Raw genomic sequence first — 24,234 nt, 5'->3', positions numbered from 1 at the left:
ACATGAGCCTGTAGGTACTTTCCAGTTTACCACGGTAACTGTTAGTACCTAGCGCTCTGGACCACACTGGCCCACCATACCTAAGTATGGACGAAACAACGCTGGCAAGAAGTCTTCGCTTGCTGCCATAAACCGCTGAGCTATTGGACATCATACGAGATAGTGCTGCAATAGCCGATGAGGCCCTCTTACAGGCATAGTCGACGTGACTCCCGAACGTGAGCTTGTCGTCCACCATAACCCCCAAGAGCTTCAGGGATCGCTTCGAGGTGATGGTGCAGTCTCCGACTCTGACCACCGCCTGTTGCTCCGATTTACGGTTGTTCACAACCGTGACCTCCGTCTTATGATGCGCGAGCTCCAGTTTCCTGGAGCGCATCCAGTCCTCGACCTTGCGTATACAGTGCGCGGCCGTCAACTCGACCTCCTCGATAGACTCGCCGTAAACCTCCAGCGTTATGTCATCTGCAAAGCCGACAATCACAACCCCTACAGGGAACTTGAGTTTCAACACTCCGTCATACATGACATTCCACAACACCGGGCCCAGGATAGAACCTTGCGGAACTCCTGCGGTAATTGGGACGCACTTCTGACCCTCTTCCGTGTCGTAAACAAGTACTCGATTCTGGAAATAATTTTATTTTTGCCCAGAGGACATACAGACCAGCCGACCTTCAACTTGCCCTCTTTCAGGGCCAGGTTAGCGTCCGCCGACGGTAGTCGGAAGGTAGCTATCTGGGTCCCCGCCGGACCTTTGCGGAGGCGGATTGACTCCTTAGCCACCTCCACCCCGCACTTCGCTTTTAGGGCTTGTGCAATGTCGCACCCCTCAGTGATTTCGTCCAGGTTTTTAAGCTGGAGAGTCACTTCTGAGGTGAGTGCCCGCACTTGCACCTCCTTCCCTAGGACCTTTTCAGCTACCGTTTTGTAGGTAGCCCCCTTGTTCTTGGCGTCCTTCCGGAGCTCAAGTATCATCTCGCCAGTGCGAGATCGGCGGATACTCCGCACATCCGCCCCCAGATCCTTGAGCTGGGTTTCCCCCCTCATCTTCTTCAAGACTTCTGAGTACTTCGACCCATCCGTCTTGAGTATGAGGGCATCACCCCTACTCCACGCCTTTTTGACCTTTTTTGGTCCTCTGGCCGCTCCGCCATCATGTCGCGTCGCACCTTCCCGACGCCTCCTACCCTCTACGGTAGTCCAAGGGTTGCCCGTAGCCTCCACCTGTGCCTTTTCCGCGGTGGACCTTGAACCGGTTGGCGTGTGTTCCCGTGGGAGTAGCACGACCAATCGTTTCTTGGTGTTCCCGGGGGCCGTTTCCCCCGGGGACTGCCTCGTTCGCTTAGCGACCTGCCCTGTGGAGCAGATCGACGCGAACGAGGGGGCGTCTGTCTGCACCTCTTTAGATGCAGTCGCCCTGCCGGTCCTGGCCGCTTTCTCGGCCGCCTTCACCCGAGCTACGAGTTCTTCGTGCTCCTTTCTGGCTTCATCAATGGTGCTCCGAAGCAGGAGGAGGCTCTGCTTCAGGTCGCCAGCGATGTTTCGCCTGTTCGCCAAGAACTCGATTATGGCATCGAGTTGTTCAGACAGCGCCGCCACTCTTGGCCGCGTGTCCATACACCTTTCGACGGCCTTGACTAGCAAGGGACCGTCTACCGAGATGTCTGGTGTGGACACCGACGGATTCGCCGTTTTTCCACCTCCAGACTTCGCCGCATCCGTCTCCGCCTTCTTCTGCGGAGACCGCTGGATGCCACCTCGTGCGAAGGGATTTGGTAACCCCTCCGCACCCGTCTCTTTTGTTTTTGAGTTCAACATTTTTGTTTATTGGGTCCCCCTACCAGCCGCTATCCTTATCCATAATGGAGTAGTCGCCTAAATGGTCCCAAGGTAGTCTATGCCGGAGCAGTGAGGCCATGGCTAGGGGCGGCTGCCATAGCGCCTTATGGGCAACTATGACACCCCCGACCGGCGCAAGTCAGGAAAAGACATCTGATCCTACTCCTGCTGGGTTCCCACCAGGCAATGGACTCGGAACGTACTGGAAGGCCTGCCAGGTTTTACGGGACGGAGACCCCTGCACCGGTTGTAATCTCGCCGTTTCAAGCCGTTATCACACGACATTACTAAGGGAGCTCGGCGCAGGTGTCAGCCCAAAATCATGGTACGAAAACGAAATCCGACTCTTATCCTATAGTGATGCGACCAGTTGCCGTAATTGGGAACATTACTGGCATCAGTCCCAATGGGCGGTATAGTGCATTTGGGTGGTGGGAGCGGCACTACTCGCTCCGTCGGAGCTGCTTCCAGCCAGTGTGGCTTTTGGGAGAATTCAGCGGACCAGTGCCTGAATCTCGCCACGACCTAGGCTAGCTCCCGCTGATGGTCCGGGACTGCTTGCTAGCAGTGAGCACTTCCGTGGCCTTCGGTAATCGCCAATTACCGACCCGTGGTGGCATTCAGCTCTGCCGTGCCGTGTGTGTGTGTGTGTGTGTGTGTGTGTGTGTGTGTGCGTGTACGTGTGTGTGTGTGTGTGTGTGTGTGTGTGTGTGTGTGTGTGTGTGTGTGTATGTGCAGATTTTTGTTCTCAATCACTTTTCTCAGAGATGGCTGGACCGATTTTCATTAAATTAATTGCAAATGAAAGGTCTGATTGCCCCATAAGACCCTATTAAATTTCGTTATGATCGGATTTTTAGTTTAGAGGTTATGTATCAAAATGTAAAAATCATGAAACATCATTATCTCGAAAACTACACAACCTATTTGAACAAAATTGGTTTCAATTGAACGGGCTACCTGAAAAACCTTTAACTTTTGAATCTCATTAAGATTGAACTTGTGTTTCTAAAGTTATGGAAAGAAACGTGTTTTGAAGACTGTTTAATCTCATTCATGTTTCTCAGAGATGGCTTAACCGATTATTATCAAATTAGTGTCAAATAGAAGGTCTAGTTGCCCCATAAGACCCTATTGATTTGTTTTGCAATCGGACTATTACTTTGCCTGTTATGTTTAAAAATGTGAAATCCAGCTATGAAAAGGAACATATTCCGAAGACTACTTGAACTCACTCACTTTTCTCAGAGATGGCTGACCCAATTTCCACAAAATTAGTGTTAAATTCAAAGTCTAGCTGCCTCATAACACCCTATTGAATTTTACTGTAATCGGACTCTAACTTCGTTTGTAATGTACCAAAATATGAAAATCACGAAACATCATTATCTTAGAAACTACACAACCGATATGAACAACATTGATATAAGATGATCGGGCTAGTTGGGGGTTGACTGATGAATTATGATTGAACACGTGGTTTCGAATTTTGGCTGCCCTATACGTTCTCTCATATCATTTCATTTCATTATAATCGAACTTAAGCAACCGTTATGTATTAAATTGTTAATAAAACAACGAAAGTCTATTATCTCAAACATTACATGACTTATTTGAACATAACTAGTGCCATACGAACGAGTCATCTCTTAAACTTACAAATAACAAACTTCATAACAATTTGATATGTGGCTCAAAAGTTATGGAAAGACAAGAAATTCAAAGACTATTGAAAGCTATACCTGGTTGGATCGATATATGTGGCCTCAACTTAATTTAAATGTAGTATCGTTGTTGAATTTAATTCAACCGGGATTTCCGAAATTATGATTCTCCGGTACGGAAATGAAACGCGTATTCCGTTAGAATGGGAGAATATAATTTTCCTGATAAGTAGATGTATAAATGGCATTAGGTTCTAGTTCTGACTCTTATATTTTAGGTTTAACAATTTTTAGGTTAATATATATATGTATCAAATTGTGTGACTCACGTTTAGTCTCCCTTATAGTATCTGGTATTATTCTGCTTTTGCTCTTCGCAGAAGTCCTAGCGCCCTTTAGGTAATTGCCTGATAGATTGGTGCACAAATTAGTTTAAACTTCATGTAATTTCCTTCGATTTCTCTTACCAGTAAGCACGTGAAGAAAGAGGTTATAAAATTGGTTGAACCTCTGATTTAGTGTAGCTGTTAAGATCTAGATTAAGTTTACATAATAAGCATAGGTTTACAAATAATTATCAAGAAACTATTACCTAGCACTTTAATTTATAATAATAATTTGTAGTAGTAGTAGGATTCAAGAAAATTAATTTGACACTCGGTAAATAGAAACGCGCAGCAACGGTTGATTCTCTTTTCTCTAATGATCGAGTGATCGTGCGTGATCTGCCCTTGACATTGCACTGACATACCTGCAGGGTTGGGAGAGATTAGTAGGTCAGCGCGCTGGCCAAATAGGGTTGGCCAACACTTCCCCCAGGGTACGTCAACTACCTGTTGACTCACTATTCGACGCGCTGAACGTCCAGAACTGCCAATTGTGTGACGGGTCGCTGATACACTCCATTAGCGGTACGTACGGTTGCAACTCGGACTTGGCCATCTCGGCTAGGAGTTGCGCTGATTATTTTTCCCTTCGGCCAGCAGTTTCGTGGAAGCTTGGGATCCACGATAACCACTACATCTCCAGCGACGATGGGTTTCACGGGATGAAACCATTTTGAGCGACGGGTAATCTCTGGCAAATAATCGTTGACCCATCGTTCCCAAAACTGGTTCGCGATGATTTGTGAGCAGCACCAATTCTGCTTCAGTACACGTCCGCTGCTGTCCAGAGTCACTAGGGGTTTTACACCGTTCGACGACCCCAGCAGAAAGTGGTTAGGAGTAAGAGCCGGGCCGGAATCATCGTCTACTGGAACATGCGTTAGTGGTCTCGAGTTCACGGTATTCTCGATTTCCACTAGGACATTGTGAAGTACTTCATCGGTTGGTCTCTTGGTTGCAATGACGGTCATCATGTTTACCTTTACGGTTCGTATCAACCGTTCCCAGTTTCCGCCCATGTGTGGAGCTTGCGGAGGGTTGAACACCCATTCGGTCTCGGTGTTCGTAAATTCGCGCATTATCAAATCGTGGTCGATGGATTCGTTAAGCTGTTGTAGCTCGCGTTGTGCACCGACAAAATTCGTTCCCCGGTCACTGTAAATTTTTCTAGGCTGACCACGCCGAGCGATGAAATTCTGAATTGCCATAATGCACGAGCTGGTGGTTAATGAGTGAACAATTTCAATGTGAATCGCCCGAACGGTGAGGCATGTGGCGAGCATTCCCTCAGCGTTTTTCAACTCTTCGGCCAACGACAACTTCGATTGGGCCGAAGTAATCAATTCCCACATGCGTAAAGGGGCGTGAAAAGGCAGCAAGGCGACCGGGAGGCAGATCTGCCATAATGGGTGGCTTCGGTGACGTTTGGTCATTCTTGCATCTTTGACAGTTTCGGCGAGCTTGAAAATAGCAGGCGCGTAAACGACTGATTTGAAACTTTTGGCGTATTTCATTAATCACAGTTTCGTGATTATGGTGGTGATATTTCTCATGGTCATGGTTCGCATCAGGCCGTTTTCATCCAAACACGGCATTAGTTTATACAGCGGGCTGGATTTTACAAGCGCTCGATCGCTTTTTGTTGCATTACATAGAGCAAACCATTCCTGAGGGTAACCTACTCGTTGAGCAATAAGAAGTAGGTGTGTTTCAGCACAACACAGTTCACGTTTGGTGAGTTCTCCTGTCAGCATCGGTTCCTTTCGGCGCTTGGAACGACAGTTAGTGGGAAACCGTAGTACCCAAGCTGATACTCTTTCAAGGTGGTTCCAGCTGGAAAAATTTTCAACCTTGATGAATGGCTCTGGAATGGTGCAGTGGATGAGGCAGTTTGCCGTGAGCTCAACGTTAGTGGAGTCATTGCGTATCGATATTTGTGGCCATGCGTCTGTCGTTGTCCAGAGAAAATCCGGCCCATTTAGCCATCTGCTTTCAGCGGATAAGTCAGGGCACCCAGCCCATTTTGTAGCGTCATCAGCAACGTTTAATTTACTTGGCACATAGCGCCATTCGCTTGCTTCTGTAGCTTCCAAGATTTCGGTTACTTTGAAGCCAACGAATTGGCTGTACCGGCGATGGTCGGAGTTAATCCAGCAAAGAACATATCTGGAGTCCGACCAGTAGAATTTTTTCGTGATACCTATCGACAGCGTATCTAGAAGTGTTAGTGATAGTCGTGTTCCAATTACTGCCGCATGTAGTTCAAGACGAGGAACGGACGTGAGCTTCAAAGGTGCTACCTTCGTCTTGGAAGCGACAAGTGAGCAGTGAATCTTTCCGTCTTTGATAGTTCGCAGAAACGAAACGGCTGCCATTCCATTTTTCCCTGCATCAACAAACGTATGTAGCTGAATTTCATCGGCCTCGCTAACTGGAAAACTGGGGAAGTAACATCGGGCAATTTTGACATTCTCGACTTGTGGCAGCACGTTCAGCCATCCCTGCCATTTAGTGACTGCGTCGTCGTTTATCTCTTCGTCCCAATCGACGCCGGATCGCCAAATTTCCTGCAGCAGAAACTTCAAGTAAGAAAGAAAATGGGCGATCAACCCGAGCGGGTCGTATATGGACATAAGAATTCGTAACACTTCTCGTTTGGTGGGACGTTTTGTTCCTTTCAGTAGTGTCGCATCGTAGCGCGTCCAACCAATTTTAAAGGTGAAAAAATCTAAAGTTGCGTTCCACCACATCCCCAAAAGTTTTTCGGCAGATAATTCCGAGGACAAATCCAGACATTTTTCTACTTGTCTCTCTTCATGTAGCGCTGTGGTAACTGCTCGTGAATTACTGAGCCAGTTCCTTATCTCAAATCCACCTTGTGCGTGCACGTGTTTAACGTCTTTAGCTACTCGAATCGCCTCTTCCTCGGACGCGACACTTATTAGCATATCATCAACATAGTGTGATTTCGTTATAGCTTCGTACGCTGTCGGAAACTCGGTTTTAAATCGCTCCGCGTTTAAATTTTTTGCGAATTGAGCGCTGCTTGGCGAACAGCATGCGCCAAATGTCATTACTCTCATGACGCAGGTTGAGAGGTTTTTATTCTCGTCTGTCCAGAAGAAGCACTGGTATTGTTGGTCTTCTTCGCGTATCAACACTTGGTGAAACATTTCACGTATGTCACCTGTTACTGCAATTGTATGCAATCGAAATCGTAGCAAAATCGCTAGGAGGGAGCATAACAAATCCGGCCCTTTCAACAGTGCAGAATTAAGCGATTTTCCATATGCTTTAGCAGCTGCGTCCCACACTATTCTAACTTTCCCGGGTTTGTTCGGGTTTGTGACTGGGAATATTGGTAAAAACCAGGCAGGGACGAAATTATATGTGATTTCGTCATCAGAGAGCTTACGAACGTACCCTTTAGCTATGAGATCGGCGATTTTCTGATTAAGTACAGTAGCTAGTTGGGGATCCTTCTGCATTCTTTTTTCCAACCCTTGATGGCGCCGTAATGCCATTTCACGACTGTTGGGAAGGCGTACCTCATCGTATCGCCAAAGCAATCCAGTCTCATATCGCTCGCCGTTGAAGCGCGTGAGTGTTTCTAGAAGGGACTGTGTTCGCTCATCGTCGGACGATCGGAGTATTTTGTCTGTCTTGGCCGCTCCGAAACTGTCCAAAATGAAGTATTCTTTCATGGCTTGATGCAGATCCTCATCAGTTTGTTCGCTACACCCGTGTGCGTGAAACGTGTATTGAAAAGGACTGGGTATCGCATCAGGACGTATTGAACCGCATATGGTCCAACCAAGACGCGATTTCATGGCTATTGGCTGACCCAGTACTCCTTCACGGCTTTTTCTCGTTAGCCCCAGGTAACCATGGTTCGAACCGATCAGGATACGCGGTCGAATGTTGGTGAATGACTTGATAGGAAAACCTCTAAGGTGAGGGTATAACTGCTGAAGCTCAGCCACATCCAGCGTTTGACATGGTAGCAGTAGCTGCTGTACGGTGCGGACATCTCGTAAAGCAAATCGTTTAGTTTCATTATGTTGCGGTGCAATTTCCAGATTCACAACATGCGAACTATTCTCGGTGCGATGCGCTCCTCCTGTCCAACAGATGCATAGTGGTTTCACTGTCCCACCCAGCTGTAATTCGTCTGCTAGCTCTCCATCGAGTAATGTTACGTCTGAGCCCTCATCTAAAAAAGCATAGGTATGCACAGCTTTTTTGGGTCCAAAAAGTACTACCGGCATGTATCGGAAGAGCACAGAGCTCGACGTTGTTCTATGAACGTTGCAGTTTTGACCAGAGCTGCATGGTAACGGTTGAGAAGCTGGTTTAGCTTCACTTTGACTGTTAGACGTTGCTCTACCGCTGATTTGATCGTTGTGTAAAAGCTCGTGGTGTCGGTACGAACAGCCATCCTTTCCACATGGTTTGGCCTTACAGCTTCCTTTGTGCTGGCCAAGACATATGCGGCAAAGCCCGAACTCTCTAACTACGGTCCATTTAGCGTCTCGCGGAAGTTCCCGGAATTGTTTACACCTATCCAGAGTTTTGCAACTATTTTTGCAAACCATACACGCCTGTTTCGCGAATTGTGACGCAGACTCTTTCGATGGTTTCAACATCTTATCTGGTTTCGGTTCACAATGTACAGTAGATTCCGAATGAACGTTCAAAAATGTATTTCCCTTTTTGTGGCGAAATTCGCTGCGTGACGGTGCCAAGTCAGGTAAAACGGTGGGAAATGAGACAGAGCTAGCTGCCTCTGCGAGAGAATAAATAAAATCGCTAAAAACTGCCAAGTTTACATGTGACTGCCCTTTCCGATGCTGCGCCCAGCTCAATTTAAGGGAAGCTGGTAATTTACTAACGAGCTGGTGTAAAAGCGTAACATTGTACATGTACTCCTCTAAGCCACATGATTCGACAGTTGCACAGAAATTTTGGACACTCACGGCAAAATCAACCAACATTTCTAATTTGTCGTCTCGAATCGCTGGTAGTGCACTGATTTTTGCGATCAACGAATGTATTATCACTTCATGTTGACCGTAAAGCATTCGGAGAGTATTAATTATGCCTTCCACATTACCCGGTTGCATAAGCCTGCACTTGACAGCTTCGTAAGCTTTCCCTTTTAAGCTTCGTTGCAATCGAATGAGATTTTCCTCTTCTGTAAATCCACACATAGCTGTGGTGCTATTAAACATCGATAGGAAGATGGGCCAATCTTCGGGATTGCCGGAAAACAAGGGTAAATCTTTTGAAACGGCCTGACGGGCCGCTATCTGCGATCGAGAAATCTGGAAATCATCACAATCGTCTTCGATAAACGTTGAGTTTAAAGGAAATCGACCGTTGCGACTACTTTGCACCGAATCAATAATCGGTTTGCCAAAACGCGTGGTATTTTGTCCCGAACGTTCGTCAGTTTGAAATTGCACTTGCGTTGATTGAGGAATCGCTGCAGGACAGAATCCTGACCGCCTTCGCTCTGATTGTTGGTATGGATTCGCTGGATTTAAATTCGTTACCAGTAATTGTTGGCGCCTGAATGGCAACGAGTTTTTTCCTACTTGTGGATGGGTATCGATCGAGCTACGGTGAATTGCTCCCTGTGTATAACGATCTTGCATTTCATGTTGGAGCGGCTATTCTTGCTGTCTCTGATTGCGGCTCACTGAGCCAACCCATTCATCTACTCGACTTCGAGACAGGATAGAGCTAGAGCATTGGCTTGATCTACCACTTTCATTAGCCAATTCCTCCAAAATTTTATATTTGTTGGCTAAGAAAGCCTCATACTTCTCGGCTTCTTCCTGTTCAGCGGCCCGCCGCCGTTCTGCTTGTTGCGTATCAAAGTTTCGTTTTTCTTCCAACATCATCAGCTGCAATCTAGCACGATTACGAGCGGACCGTTGAGACGACGTGCACGACATTTCAGAGAGCGATTTCTCTAACTCTATTTCGGGTAATCCATTCTCCGATGGTACGTGAAGATTCTCTCTTCTAGTGTTGTTTTGATGGTCAAGCTGAGAAGTCGACTCGGGTATTTTCGATTTGGACTGGTTACTTATCGGTCGTTGTGTGGACATTTGTATTGATATTTTTGGCGCTATCAGGCTCGCTGGATAGTTGGTCATTACTTGCAGCGGATCGGATTTCGCTGAAACAGCATCATCTCTAGATGTGTTAACTGCAGTGCTACGGCCAGGCTCCCTCAGAGACGAAGCGCGCTTGGGTTTGTGATTGCGTTCGGCATTTTTTAACGGTGAAGTTTTATTCGAAGCTATCGTAGATCGTTGAGCCCACTGTGCGGTCTTGCAATTAGTGCAGCTCCAGCTCTTGTTGACAACTTCGCTTGTAACTCCAACACAATCGTAGTGATGACATCCGTCGCATTGATCACATTGAACTATTTCGTCCGATTTGTCCTGATATTCACAACTCTTGCAGATTCGTCCGTCGACGATCATTTCGCTCTCGTCAACTAACACCACATCATCATTATCATCACCACTTACGGCAGATAGCAATTTAGCACCTTTTCTACCACCGCCAGACTTTCGACCACGATTTGACATAGCGCTTGCGAACCGATAGATTTCGATAAACGAAAATTATATTATGTTGAATTTAATTCAACCGGGATTTCCGAAATTATGATTCTCCGGTACGGAAATGAAACGCGTAATCCGTTAGAATGGGAGAATATAATTTTCCTGATAAGTAGATGTATAAATGGCATTAGGTTCTAGTTCTGACTCTTATATTTTAGGTTTAACAATTTTTAGGTTAATATATATATATATGTATCAAATTGTGTGACTCACGTTTAGTCTCCCTTTTAGTATCTGGTATTATTCTGCTTTTGCTCTTCGCAGAAGTCCTAGCGCCCTTTAGGTAATTGCCTGATAGATTGGTGCACAAATTAGTTTAAACTTCATGTAATTTCCTTCGATTTCTCTTACCAGTAAGCACGTGAAGAAAGAGGTTATAAAATTGGTTGAACCTCTGATTTAGTGTAGCTGTTAAGATCTAGATTAAGTTTACATAATAAGCATAGGTTTACAAATAATTATCAAGAAACTATTACCTAGCACTTTAATTTAAAATAATAATAATTTGTAGTAGTAGTAGGATTCAAGAAAATTAATTTGACACTCGGTAAATAGAAACGCGCAGCAACGGTTGATTCTCTTTTCTCTAATGATCGAGTGATCGTGTGTGATCTGCCCTTGACATTGCACTGACATACCTGCAGGGTTGGGAGAGATTAGTAGGTCAGCGCGCTGGCCAAATAGGGTTGGCCAACAATCGTACTATTTGAACTTTTCAAATTCATTGATTACTTGCGATGTGTTCAAAGTCTGCAAATGCACGACGAATCGGCCATAGGATATGATCTAAGTCGAAAGACAAATCGTTTGAAATGATTGGTTTTATCGAAATGACAACATCCTCGACTTTTGGCTTCTGTACATCGCCCTAATTCTAAATATATATATATATTAGGTGGTATTCGGTCATTTTCAGCAAATTTTCTGGCATCAATCGGACACCGGAAATACTCATATTGGGAGGTTTTTAGTTATTTTGGTTGTTTTCCGGGAACTAACAGTGGTCGTCTTTGAATTCAAAATGGTGTCAAGGGTCAATGTTTGGTTTCTATGTATCATCTCAATTACGGAAATATCCATATTGAGTATTATTCGGTCATTTTTGACTGTTTCCTAGAAGTTGACATTTAGCAATTCAAAATGGTGCCTGACGTCAATTGTTAGCTCATTGCATCATTTTGGTTCCAGAGACAGTCATATTGGATGGTATTTGTTTATTTTAGGCTGTTTTTCACAAACCGGAAGTCGCCGTCTTGAATTTCAAAATGGTATTTAAGATAATTTCTGGCCATGAGCGTCATTCTGGTTGAAGAAACACCCATATTGGGTGTTATTCGATCATTCTCGGCTGTTTCCCAGGAACTGGAAGTCGCCAACCTAGAATCCAAAATGGGGTCTGTGGTCGATTTCAGCTGCTGTGTATCATTCTAGACCCGGAGATGTTCATGTAGACGGAAATCGGCCATTTTTGGCTGTTTTCCAGAAACCAGAAGTTGCCATTACACAATTCATAATGGTGTCTGAGGTTAGCTTCTTGCATTATTGTCGCCATCTTAGAATTCAAAATGGTATCTGTGGTTGATTTGAACTACTGTGTATCATTTTAGATCCGGATATTATTATATTGGGTGGAAATCGGCCATTTTTGGCTGTTTTCCAGAAACCGAATGCTGCCATCTTACAATCCAAAGTGCTGCCTGAGGTCGATTATGGAACATATTTCTTACCTCTAAAAGCCAAATCTCATACCAAATTTGGTTGAATTTTCTTGATTGGTTCATGAGCTGTGCGAAATTTGTGTTTCATTTGTATGGGACCCCTCCATTATAGAAAAGGGAGGGTGTCGAACCATTATGCACATATTATTTACCACTAAAAACATGTACCTGCCAAATTTGGTTCCATTTAGTTGATTAGTTCTCGAGATGTGCAGAAATTTGTGTTTCATTTGTATGGGACCCCTCCCTTCCAGAAGAGGGAGGGGTCTCCAACTATCATAGGATCCTTTACCGGCACCAAAAACCCCTACACACAAATTTTCACGTCGATCGGTTCGGTAGTTTTTGAGCCAATATGGATCAGACAGACAGGCAGACAGACCGGACTGCATTTTTATATGTATAGATAACAACATCAATTTTTTTTGAACTTGAAGAGTGAATATACATTCATTGGATCGAAGCGTTCATGTAAATCTATTTTTTTTACCACAATAGATCAAACAATGGTCGCAGTGGTTCAGTCTTCTACAAGGGAAAAAAATCTATTTTTACAAATAATGAGTTTGAATGAGAAAGTCTGGGTCTGACCGCTAGGTGGATTAATTTAGGTTTTTAGTTTTATGAATACCGAAATACCAGTTTTTCATAAAGTCTGTAATAACGACCACCCTACTTTGGTAGGATCAAAGTGTACCAAGTAATTTTCCTGGTGTATTCCAGTATTATTATTTTTTGCATTTGACTTACGTTTCATCAATATGACTTGGTTGGGGGGAAAATCAAGTAATTCTGTCAAACAATCTTTAATTTCATCGATAGTTTGGTCATTTGAAAGAGCTTTCAAAACAGCCTTAAACGGTCTCTCGTTTTTGGCATCATAGGAATAAAATTTGTACATCTTTTCAGTCAAATACTGTAATAGATGTTTATTGCCTTCAAAAGATTCGGCCAAAATACGAATTTCGCCTCGGCGGCCAAATTGAAAATTAACTTTCACATCTGAAAGAATTGATGAAAGTTCTGAACGAAATGCTTTAAAATTTGCAACGATTACCACAATAGGTGGAACTTTACCTATTACCTATTGCTTTCTGAATCACTCGGAGGAGAAGCCTCACGTTTCCTCGTAATCGCATCAAAGCGAGCTTTTTTGGTTCGTCCTGGCATTTCAGGGCAAATCTCACTCCACTTTCACCTTACACAAATTACAAATAATTAATTATTTTACACAAATTACAAATTACAAATAATTAATTACTCGTTAAACGTTAAAAACAAATTCAATACTTTGCGATTCAACAGATACTCTTTAAAAAAGATTACCTGTTGAAAGCAGAAAATTTCCAATATCTCTCGGTAGTCCAAGACAAACCACGAGCTGTTGGTAAAATGCGACCGTTCTGCAAGGTAGTTCAAGTCGTACTTATTGTCAAAAAATATACTCGTTGCTTTACAGAAAGTCATTCCAACGCGTCCAGCACGAAACTTGAGAATATGTTTCTATTACATCTTAATATTAATCGCAACCTGACTGTATTTTTACGCGGTTTTTTATACGCGGATTTTTTTTACGAGGTTTTTTACGCGGATTTTTGAATTAACGCGGTTTTTCACGTGATACTGCGCTAATTCAAAAAAAAATTCGCGAATTTTAAAGTTAACGTGGGTTTGGAACCAGAAACGTTTAAGTGTTTATCTAGTAAAAGACTTGGTCCAAAAAATACCCTCCGCCCTCCGGAAGATCCGGAATGACAGTCAAAGAGGACAATTTTAAATACTGGTTCTAGAGCATCTCGGGTTTTTTCTAAAGTCCTTCTTGCTGGACTACTTTACGCGGATTTTTAAATTAACGTGGTTTTTTATGCGGATTTTTGAATTAACGTGTTTTTTTTCTGCGCGGATTTTTGAATTAGCGCGGTTTTTTTACGCGCATTTTCGAATTAACACGGTTTTTTACGCGGTTTTTTACGAGGTACGTATCCCCCGCGTAAAAAAAACTGACTGTACTTTATTTTGTAAACGCTGTAATCTCAATAATTGTGTATTGTTTGCAATGAATAAAATGGATGCGCAAAAGTCTATATATGGAGAAATGATAGACTTATACAATAAAATTTTACTTATAACAGTCAATTCATTTTTAAATGGTACAGACCGTATTTTTAACCATTTTTCTGATGACATTGTCAATGTGAGACATGAAAGTTAAGTTGTCATCAATGTTGTAAGTTGTCATCAATGAACATTCCAGGATACGTATTTCAACTCATTTACGCGATCAATCGTCTCACCATCAATTGCAATATTTACGGCTGGTCTGGAGTTGGCCGAAGAAATCCTAATCAAATATTTGTTTTGTTAATGTTCAGTTTAAGTTGTTTAGAATTTTACTTTATTGTCAGATAATGTAAATCTTAATTTGAAAGTGCTTCATCATCATTTGGATTTCCAATCGTAATGAACATAAAGAAAAATTGGGCAAAACAAATTTTTTGGCAAAAATCGGTATCTCATTCAACAAGCGAAAGTATTCCGGTCTCTACTGTATATAACTTCTTGAAAACCTCGGCAATAACTGTAGAGGAACATGTCAAAAGGATCTATCTGCTTTGATAAATTTTTTGATCGATCGGTTTCTTTCAACCGCCACGGCTTATTAAACACGTTTCATGATATGTCCTTTACACCATTTGATAGCAGAGAATCTAATCTAGCTTTTTAAATAAAAACCACGTTGGGTATAGTAAGCTGAACTATTAAACAAATGAAAAGTCAATCAAGAAAATCGATGAAAGTAGATAGACCCTTTTGACATGTTGCTCTACAACTCGCCAGGAACTTCTGAATAAATTTCCATGTTTTGAATTTCCAATAGAAACGTCGTTTAGATGATAACAATAGTTTATAGAAAAATAACACTTGCACCATCTGCTGCCGTGTTTGCGCTGCTTCGTGCATTTCCACGAAGCTCTAGCGTGCCAAATTGTCAAATGTGTCAAACTAGGAGGAACAACCAAGCTGTACGAGATTGTATGGCAGCGCTCCAGACGGTGTTGTCGCGCAACAATTGTTATTTGGCAGACAATTTGAAATGATCGTTTTTTTTTTTGTGGCGATGAATATAGGAAGATAGGTTCTAGTTTTACTTCTGTCAGTTACCACGTTCGGGTCGAATGAGCCGAGTTAGTTCAGTAACTTGTCGTACAAGATCGATTAGACTGACAATATCCACTCTACGCCAACTGAATGTAAATTGTAATTTATATGTACATTACTTTACCAATCAGATGAAATATCCACAATTAATACAATGTGGGCTGGGAGTAAACAAAGATACTGAATTTATTTTTGCTCTTCCAATTATCGTACTATCGTAATCGGTCCTTAGAATTCAGTTGAGATTCCCAATGCCATCAATGTAGAATAGCATTTATTATAATTAAGTTTATGATTGTTTTCAGATATAATCGATCGCGTCATACTATTGAGTGGATCAGCCTTATCACCATGGGCAATACAAAAAGATCCAATTGCTGTGAAAAGGATTGTTGCTGAGCAGACTGCATGTCACTTAGATATAACAACAGAGGATTTGGCTCCTTGTCTGCGTACCAAACCTGTAAAAGAGCTGCTGCATATTTATCCTAATAATCCAAGGTACGAAATGTTTATTTTTTCTTCATAAATCGTTTATTTGACACGGCACAAATACAATTTAATGTTTAACGGCGCCAATTATATCTGATGACTTAAAATCTTAAAGCAAATTTTTTATCCTCGCTGCCGACTACGAGCTGAAATTAAGTCTATCTTAAAACTAGCATGTATTTTCAATCAGTGTTTTGTAGTTAAATGGTCGTCTGATGATCGTCGAATTGTCATGGATATGCAGTAATCCTCGGGTCCTGGTGGTATTGGGCGGGGTTTAGTTGCGGGTTATGGTTCGTTGTTGTTGTTCGCTGGTGTTCCAGTGGCTATATGGTGTGTGCCGCTGGGCACGGAAGGCCTCGGGTTCTCAGGTCCTGGTGGATTCGTGTGGGGTTCAGTTGCTGATTCCAAAATCGAGGTCTATGAAGGGTTCTTGCCGTTTTGTTGAATGTGGGTGGAGAGGAATGGGACTAGACTGGGGCATGGATGGATTTCAGGAAAATGTATATAAGGGACATGTAGGGTAGGTCACGACTTGCCAAGACATCACGAACAGGAACAGCTGGCCCTCTACCCTCGGCCCGGAGGGAAGCTATTAATTTAGATCATGACCAAACAACGTGCTCTATGTCGTGATAACCTTCACCACAGGCACAGATACCACTCTCCCCGAGCCCAATACGACGGAGATGCGCATCAAATCTATAGTGATTGGACATAAACCGAGACATCACGCAAATGAAACCTCGACCTACATCCAACCCCTTGAACCACGGATTCGTCGATACCTTGGGTATAATGGAATGTAACCACCTTCCCAGTTCCCCTCTGGTCCAAGAATTTTGCCAACTGATGATCGCATTCTGACGTACAAGTGCAAAAAATTCATTATAGGCAACTGGTCTTTCATAAATGTCACCGTTTGTTGCACCGAGCAGTGAGAAGGGACCCACGCTAAGGTAATCTGAAACGATTTTTCGGATAAAGCTCTCAGATGTTCCCGTATTTTCCCCAGGAAATACGGAGAGTGCTTAACATCTTTCATCGATCGGAGAGCCTCAATGGAACTGAGACTGTCCGTAAAGATGACTGTCCGTGAGCATTTTTTCGATAATCCCTAGGGTGTACTGAATTGCAGCTAATTCTGCGACGTAAACAGAAGCAGGATTATCGAGCTTATGGGAGACGGTTAAATTGTTATTGAAAATACCGACCCATAGTGGACCCATCAAGAAGTGATCCGTCAGTGTAGAACATATTGTTGCAGTTGATGTTTCGATATTTATTGGAAAAAATTTTGGGGATCTGCTGCTCGCGTAAATGATTCGGGATTCCACGAGTTTCTTCTATCATGGATGTATCGAAAAACACAGTAGAATCAGAAGTATTTGATAAGTTGACACGCTTTGGAATATTCGAAGTAGGGTTAATATTCTGGGACATTTGATTAAAATACAATGTCATAAAACGGGTTTGAGAATTGAGTTCGATTAACCTTTCAAAATTTTCAATCACAGGACGGTTCAAGACCTCACATTTGATGAGAATACGAGAAGACAGGCTCCAGAAGCGAGTTTTCAAAGGTTGCATCGATTGCATGCAACCTAAGGCGATACGCAAACAACGATATTGTATTCGCTCCAGTTTGATTAAATGTGTGTTTGCTGCGGAGCGGAAGCAGAAACACCCGTACTCAATTACAGACAATATCGTTGTTTGGTAAAGCCTTATAAGGTCTCCTGGGTGGGCTCCCCACCATGATCCGGTTATTGTACGAAGAAAATTTACTCTTTGCTGACTTTTCTTCATCAGATACCTAACATGGCAACCCCAGGTGCCCTTAGAGTCAAACCAGACACCAAGATACTTATGCACCAAAACCTGAGAAATCGTTTTACCCATTAATTGTGATTGGAGCTGAGCAGGTTCATGCTTCCTAGGAAAAACTACTATCTCAGTCTTCTCCGGAGAGAATTCGATACCTAGCTGTAGAGCCCAAGCAGACAAATTGTTCAAAGTATCTTGCAATGGTCCTTGCAAATCGGCAGCTTTGGCTCCTGTAACAGAGACCACGCTGTCGTCTGCAAGTTGTCTTATCGTGCATGAATTTGCCAGACATTCGTCGATGTCATTTACATAAAAATTGTAAAGAAGGGGGCTTAAACATGAGCCCTGGGGAAGACCCATGTAGCTAATTCGAAAAGTTGCCAAAACGCCATGCGTAAAATGCATGTGCTTTTCGGACAACAAATTGTGCAAAAAATTGTTTAAAATTGAAGAAAATCCTTGTCGGTGAAGTTTACCCTAAAGAATTTCAATAGAAACGGAATCAAAAGCCCCCTTAATGTCCAAGAACGCAGACGCCATTTGTTCTTTGCGAGCATACGCCAGCTGAATATCTGTTGAAAGCAACGCAAGACAATCATTCGTCCTTTTGGCACGGCGGAAGCCAAACTAAGTATCTGATAGCAGACCATTTGATTCGACCCAATGGTCTAAGCGACGGAGTATCATTTTTTCCATCAATTTTCGGATACAGGATAGCATTGCAATCGGCCTATAAGAGTTGTGATCAGAAGCTGGTTTTCCTGGTTTTTGGATGGCGATCACCTTCACTTGCCTCCAATCCTGCGGTACAATGTTTTGCTCCAGGAACTTATTGAACAAGTTCAACAAGCGCCTCTTGGCATTGCCGGGCAAATTCTTCAACAAGTTGACTTTGATTCTATCTAACCCAGGCGCGTTATTGTTACAGGACAGGAGGGCAACTGAAAATTCTGCCATCGTGAAAGGTAATTCTATCGCGTCGTGGCCCGGAGACGCATCGCGAACAAATGTTTTGCTCAGGAACAGAGTCCGGACATACTCTCCTGGCAAAATCAAATATCCACCTACTTGAAGACTCCTCGCTTTCGTTGACCGTTACGCGATTCCGCATTCTTCGGGCTGTGTTCCAAAGAGTGCTCATTGAGGTCTCCCTCGACGTCTCGTTTACGAACCGACGCCAATATCCGCGTTTCTTTGCTTTAGCCAAGCTTTTAAACTTGGTATCAAGCTCCGAATAACGTTTAAAGTCGTCGGCACTGTCTGTATCCCGGAAGGTCAGATACGCGTCAGATCTTTGCGTGTAGACATCGGAGCACTCTTTGTCCCACCACGGAGTGGGAGGCGGTTCTTTGATCGTCACGCCGGGAACCCCAAGCCACGCCATGAGAGTTAAAGTCTCCCAAAATCAAACATGGCGAGGGGAGAAGTTCTATTAAATCAAAGAGCAGCCGTTGCCCAACCTGTGCTCTGGGGGGAATATATATTGAGGCAATACAAAGCTCTTTACTTTGTATTGTCATTTGACATGCGACAACTTCAATGCCCGGAATCGAGGGGAGGTCAATACGATAGAAGGAATAGCACTTCTTAATCCCTAGAAGTACTCCTCCATATGGGGTGTCTCGATCAAGGCGACTAATATTAAAATCATGGAAGTTAAGATCGATATTCGAAGTAAGCCAAGTTTCGCAAAGGGAAAACGCATCGCATTTGTTTTTATTTATCAAAACCTTAAATGAATCAATCTTTGGTAAAATACTTCTACAATTCCACTGTAAGACAGAGATAGAATCCTTCATGGCCGATTCCAGATCTTGACGAACCATTCGCTTCAGAAATGATTTTGTCATCTATGCCAATGATGCAAATAAGCATTTTTATCAGGCAACCCATTACCGAACTCAAGAATGTTTCCTACATCCGATGACCTAGGCCAGATCTGAGGTCAGAAAATTAAACTTCAAAAGTTTTCCAGTTCAATGGTGTTCGAATTATAAAAATCGAATAACATTTGGCAAAGCTACAGCAATTCAAATTTCATTAAAATTTTGCTTATCCTACTTATTTTGACTATCCCCTGTAGCATTTCTTCGTGAAAACGAAACGTGTTAGCTAACCCAACTTCTCATCGATCGAAAGGCAATAGGGTGCAAATGGACTCACAAAGGTAGACGAGTTAGAAAAAGTTGAGGGATTCGAGGCCAGGCTGGTAGCGCAGTGATTTTCCAAGAAGTTTGTAACTGATTATGATCAAGTGTTTGCCTTTGTAGTAAAGCAAAATACTACCGTTCTTTTTCTGACAAGTCAACAGCCTACCTGTACGACAAGCTTCAGGAGGAGATTTATATGAAGCAACCTCTAGGATACGCTAACACGGATCTAAATGCTGTTCGTCGATTTAACGAAGACTTTGCGGTTTGAAGCAAGCTGCTCCAGCTTGGAATCAACGGGTTAACGGACAAAATTCAAATCCGATTCTAGTCACTTCTGGTGTCCCCCAAAGCTCTCATTTAGGACCTCTTCTTTTCATCTTGTACGTTAACGACATTTCCTTTATTCTCAAAAAACTAAGTGTTAATTTATGCCGACGATATGAAGCTCTTTTTGGAAATAAGAAATGAAGAAGACATCAATGCATTCCAGAATGAAATACAGTGCTTTTTCGATTTTATCACGGTCAAAAATAATTTTACCGTGAATTTGACGAAACCGTGAATTTAGCGAAATGATAAAATTTGATTTTTGTGTGCTGGATTCAATTGAAATTTATGATATTTTGAGTAAAATGATGCATATGCATAATTGAATGGAATATAAGTTCAAAATACAAATGAATAAACAAGAAAAGGTTAGGTTTTGATATTTTTCTCAATTTAATTTTCGCGGACTTTCTCATGGCTTTTATACATGCAATATCAGTATGATTTGTACTGCTCATTCTTTAGCATAGCTAGCAGAGCCTAATGCTTGTTTATGTGAAATTGTGGAACCGCTAGATTCTACAATTTTTAAACTCACGCTCTATGAGGACCAAACTGTAGGGATTTTTAAGTAGTTAACAGATCTTTTCTCTCAACTGCTCGAATAATATGTAATTTTGCTTCAAAGTCAACGAAATACGAATTTCACGGTTCATTTTTCTCAAAATTATGACACAAATTATTTGTAACAGATATAACACTTGGTTGCCTCAGAAAATTGATCAAATAAATTGAGTTTATAAAACTAAACACATGCAAGGACATAAGGCATAAAAAAAAATGATGTTACGAATACATTTTCTGCAACTGGAAGTACATTATTCTTGATTCGAAGTTTTTTTTTTGAAAAGCGTGATAAAAACGAAAAATCACAGGAGGGTTGTGCGCAAAGCCACGACCGCAAGGTTGAAGTAGAATACTTTTACACAGCTCTACATACGGCTGTACATTAACCTACGGCCGGGCGAATCGGCTCGCGCCGCTTTTCACGTTTAGACTGGCAGAAGCCTAATGCGCACGGCAAACACAATAGAAAGGTGTTTTCACATTGAAAATTAGACACGGCTTTACTGAAGTAAGTGTTGGCAACTGCATCTACCGCTAATACCACCGCTATCGTACGAAAGCGCGTCGTTTCATGTGGGGAATAATATCAACAACGAAAAATGACGCGCGTCTAACTAAGCACACCCGAACTGTTTCGCCGTGCCGCTTCCATTTACTTCCTATAACATCGGCCTTAGGGAAAAGTACCGGCTGCACCTACCACTGAGGCTGTTACCATACTGCTACTGGTTCCCAAAGCTATTTACTCTTCAAATTAAGTGTTTTATTTGCCCTTAAAAGAACAATTGTTTAATTCCATATCGGATATAATGCAATCGCATCTCTGTAACATTACCGACAGTAATATTCTTCTGAACAAAATGATCCAACTTTTCCATTAGAGGAAGTGCCGGCTGATGTACGGTAAAAATCTCGCCGGATCGCTTGCGTTGGCGTTCAGCCTGGCAGAGGCCTGAGGCGTGGTGACCAACCACAGGGCAAGTGATTTGTTTAATTTGAAGGCAGCCACAGGCGCAACCCGCTGCTATCCTCTGTTACTGCTGTGTGCTGATATCTGCTGTTACTGCTGTCACGTTGTTGACGGTCCATCCAGCTCACCTTCCGTTCAAGGAATGTAGCTAGTTTCCCCAGAAACACTCTTTTATAGCCGAAGGGTGCTACGAAAGAGGCCACGCCTTTCTGTTCAGTTTTACCATTTTATAATGTTCTTCAGACGAATTATTCCACAATTCGCATTTGATTTTTGTATCCAGCGAATAAACACTGATGGTGCTCTCACACACGCAACGATTTTACCCCTAACCGTATTGCGGCTTGTAACATCAAGCGATTTCGTTTGCTCGCTGTTGCGTGTTGCATCATGTTGTAACTTGGCAGCTAGGAGACGACGAAATTCTGTTTATGCTGATTGATTAAATCGACTTCATATTAGCTCTGCATAGTCGAACTAACTGTTTTTGTGAATGCGGTCTAACAGGGCAGTTTGTTATTCAAAGTTGGTTATGCTGATCGCAGCCTTTGCGCTGCCCCTACAGTGGGGGGTTTACTAAATAAAGTAAAAATTAGACAATTACAACAGAATTTGATTGCACCCCGCACAGAATGTCTGCTTGTGTTGATGCCAGAAAATTATTAACCTTCAATTATTTGTTTATTTGCCTTGAAAAAAGCATTTTGCGGTACAAAATCGGTTACTGATTACAACTTTTGAGCTGCCCTAACATTGGGGGAATTAAGATACACGGACAACATGCACTGTGGAAGCTATTTTACATTTAGTAAATTCGACGGGTACTTACCTTACCAAACAGTCCCAAGCCGTGGTGTGGCCTTTGCTGTACGTAAGAGTCGTCTCCATTCCACTCGGTCCATGGCTGCAGCTCGCCAGCTCTGCAGTCTGCGTAGGGTCCGCAGGTCGTCTTCCACCTGATCGATCCACATTGCCCGCTGTGCACCTCTCCGTCTCGTCCCTGACGGATTGGTTTCAAGAACCATCTTTAACGGGCTGTCGTCTGACATCCTTACAACATGCCCAGCCCACCGCAACCTGCCTATCTTAGCGGTGTGAACGATAGATGGCTCCCCAAGCAGCTCCTGCAGTTCGTGGTTCATTCGCCTTCTCCACACTCCGTTTTCCATCTGCAGTCCTTCGAAGATGGTACGCAACACCTTCCGCTCGAAGACCGCAAGGGCGCGTTGGTCCTCCACAAGCATAGTCCATGTCTCATGCCCGTAGAGGACTACCGGTCTGATCAGCGTCTTGTAGATGGTTAACTTGGTGCGGCGACGAATTCTACGCGATCGGAGCGTCCTCCGGAGACCAAAGTATGCACGATTTCCTGCCATAATGTGCCGTTGAATTTCTCTGCTGGTATCGTTGTCGGCAGTTACCAGTGACCCCAGATACACGAACTCATCAACCACCTCGATTTCATCACCACCAATTTGAACTCGAGGTGGGAGGTTAGCACTATCCTCTCGTGAACCCCTTCCTTTCATGTACTTCGTCTTCGATGCATTGATGATCAGTCCAATCCGTTTGGCTTCAGCCTTTAGTCCCATCTTCACAAAGGTCCGAGCCACAATGTCAATATCGTCGGCGAAACCAAACAGTTGAGCCGACTTTTGGAATATCGTGCCACTCGTGTTAATCCCCGCTCTTCTAATGACACCGTCCAGGGCAATGTTAAACAGTAGGCACGAGAGACCATCACCTTGCCTTAGACCTCTTCGGGTTTCGAAGGGGCTCGAGAGTGCCCCCGAAACTCGAACTACACACATCACTCGATCCATCGTCGCTTTGACCAACCGCGTGATTTGCCATAGCTTGTCCCGATCGATTGTGTCGTACGCCGATTTGAAATCGATGAACAAATGATGTGTGGGCACGTTATATTCGCGGCATTTCTGCATAACCTGCCGAACCGCGAATATCTGATCCATGGTGGCGCGGGCAGCCATAAATCCCGCCTGGTAGTGCCCCACGAACTGCTTCGCAAATGGTGATAGTCGACGGCAAAGTATTTGGAAGAGTACCTTGTAGGCGGCGTTCAACAGAGTGATTGCCCGGTAATTGCAGCACTCCAGTTTGTCGCCCTTTTTGTAGATGGGACACACAATACCCTCCATCCACTCCTCCGGTACTCGTTCTTCCTCCCAAACCTTGAAAATGACCCAGTGCACGGCTCTAGCCAGTGTTTCTCCACCGTATTTCAATAGCTCGCTGGGAAGTTGGTCCACTCCAGCAACTTTATTGTTTTTCAGCCGACCAATCTCCTCCTCCACCTCCAGAAGATCGGGGGCTGGAATTCTGATGTCTTCTGCTCGTGCACCAAGATCAATTGCCATACCGTCCTCGCGCTCTACTGCATCGCCGTTTAGATGCTCGTCGAAGTGCTGCCTCCACCTTTCGATCACCTCACACTCGTCTGTTAGGAGGTTGCCGTCCAAGCTCCTGC

General features: G+C 43.4%; 1 protein-coding gene across 17 annotated transcripts in view; it reads left to right on the top strand.

Annotated features, from left to right (window-relative positions):
* LOC129732246 (neuroligin-4, X-linked) overlaps positions 1 to 24,234 on the top strand; it is a 492,846-nt gene that overhangs the window by 307,832 nt on the left and 160,780 nt on the right. For all 17 annotated transcript variants that reach the window (XM_055692929.1, XM_055692928.1, XM_055692930.1 and 14 more), the window contains one exon: positions 15,716 to 15,911. In XM_055692929.1, coding sequence (XP_055548904.1) covers positions 15,716 to 15,911 — 196 coding nt within the window. The remainder of the gene's footprint in view (positions 1 to 15,715; positions 15,912 to 24,234) is intronic.

This window comes from Wyeomyia smithii, chromosome 3 (assembly GCF_029784165.1).
Source record: "Wyeomyia smithii strain HCP4-BCI-WySm-NY-G18 chromosome 3, ASM2978416v1, whole genome shotgun sequence".
NCBI classification, from domain to species: domain Eukaryota; kingdom Metazoa; phylum Arthropoda; class Insecta; order Diptera; family Culicidae; genus Wyeomyia; species Wyeomyia smithii.
The sequence above is the reverse complement of the archived record's forward strand: the minus strand, read 5'-3'. Positions and strand labels throughout refer to the sequence as shown.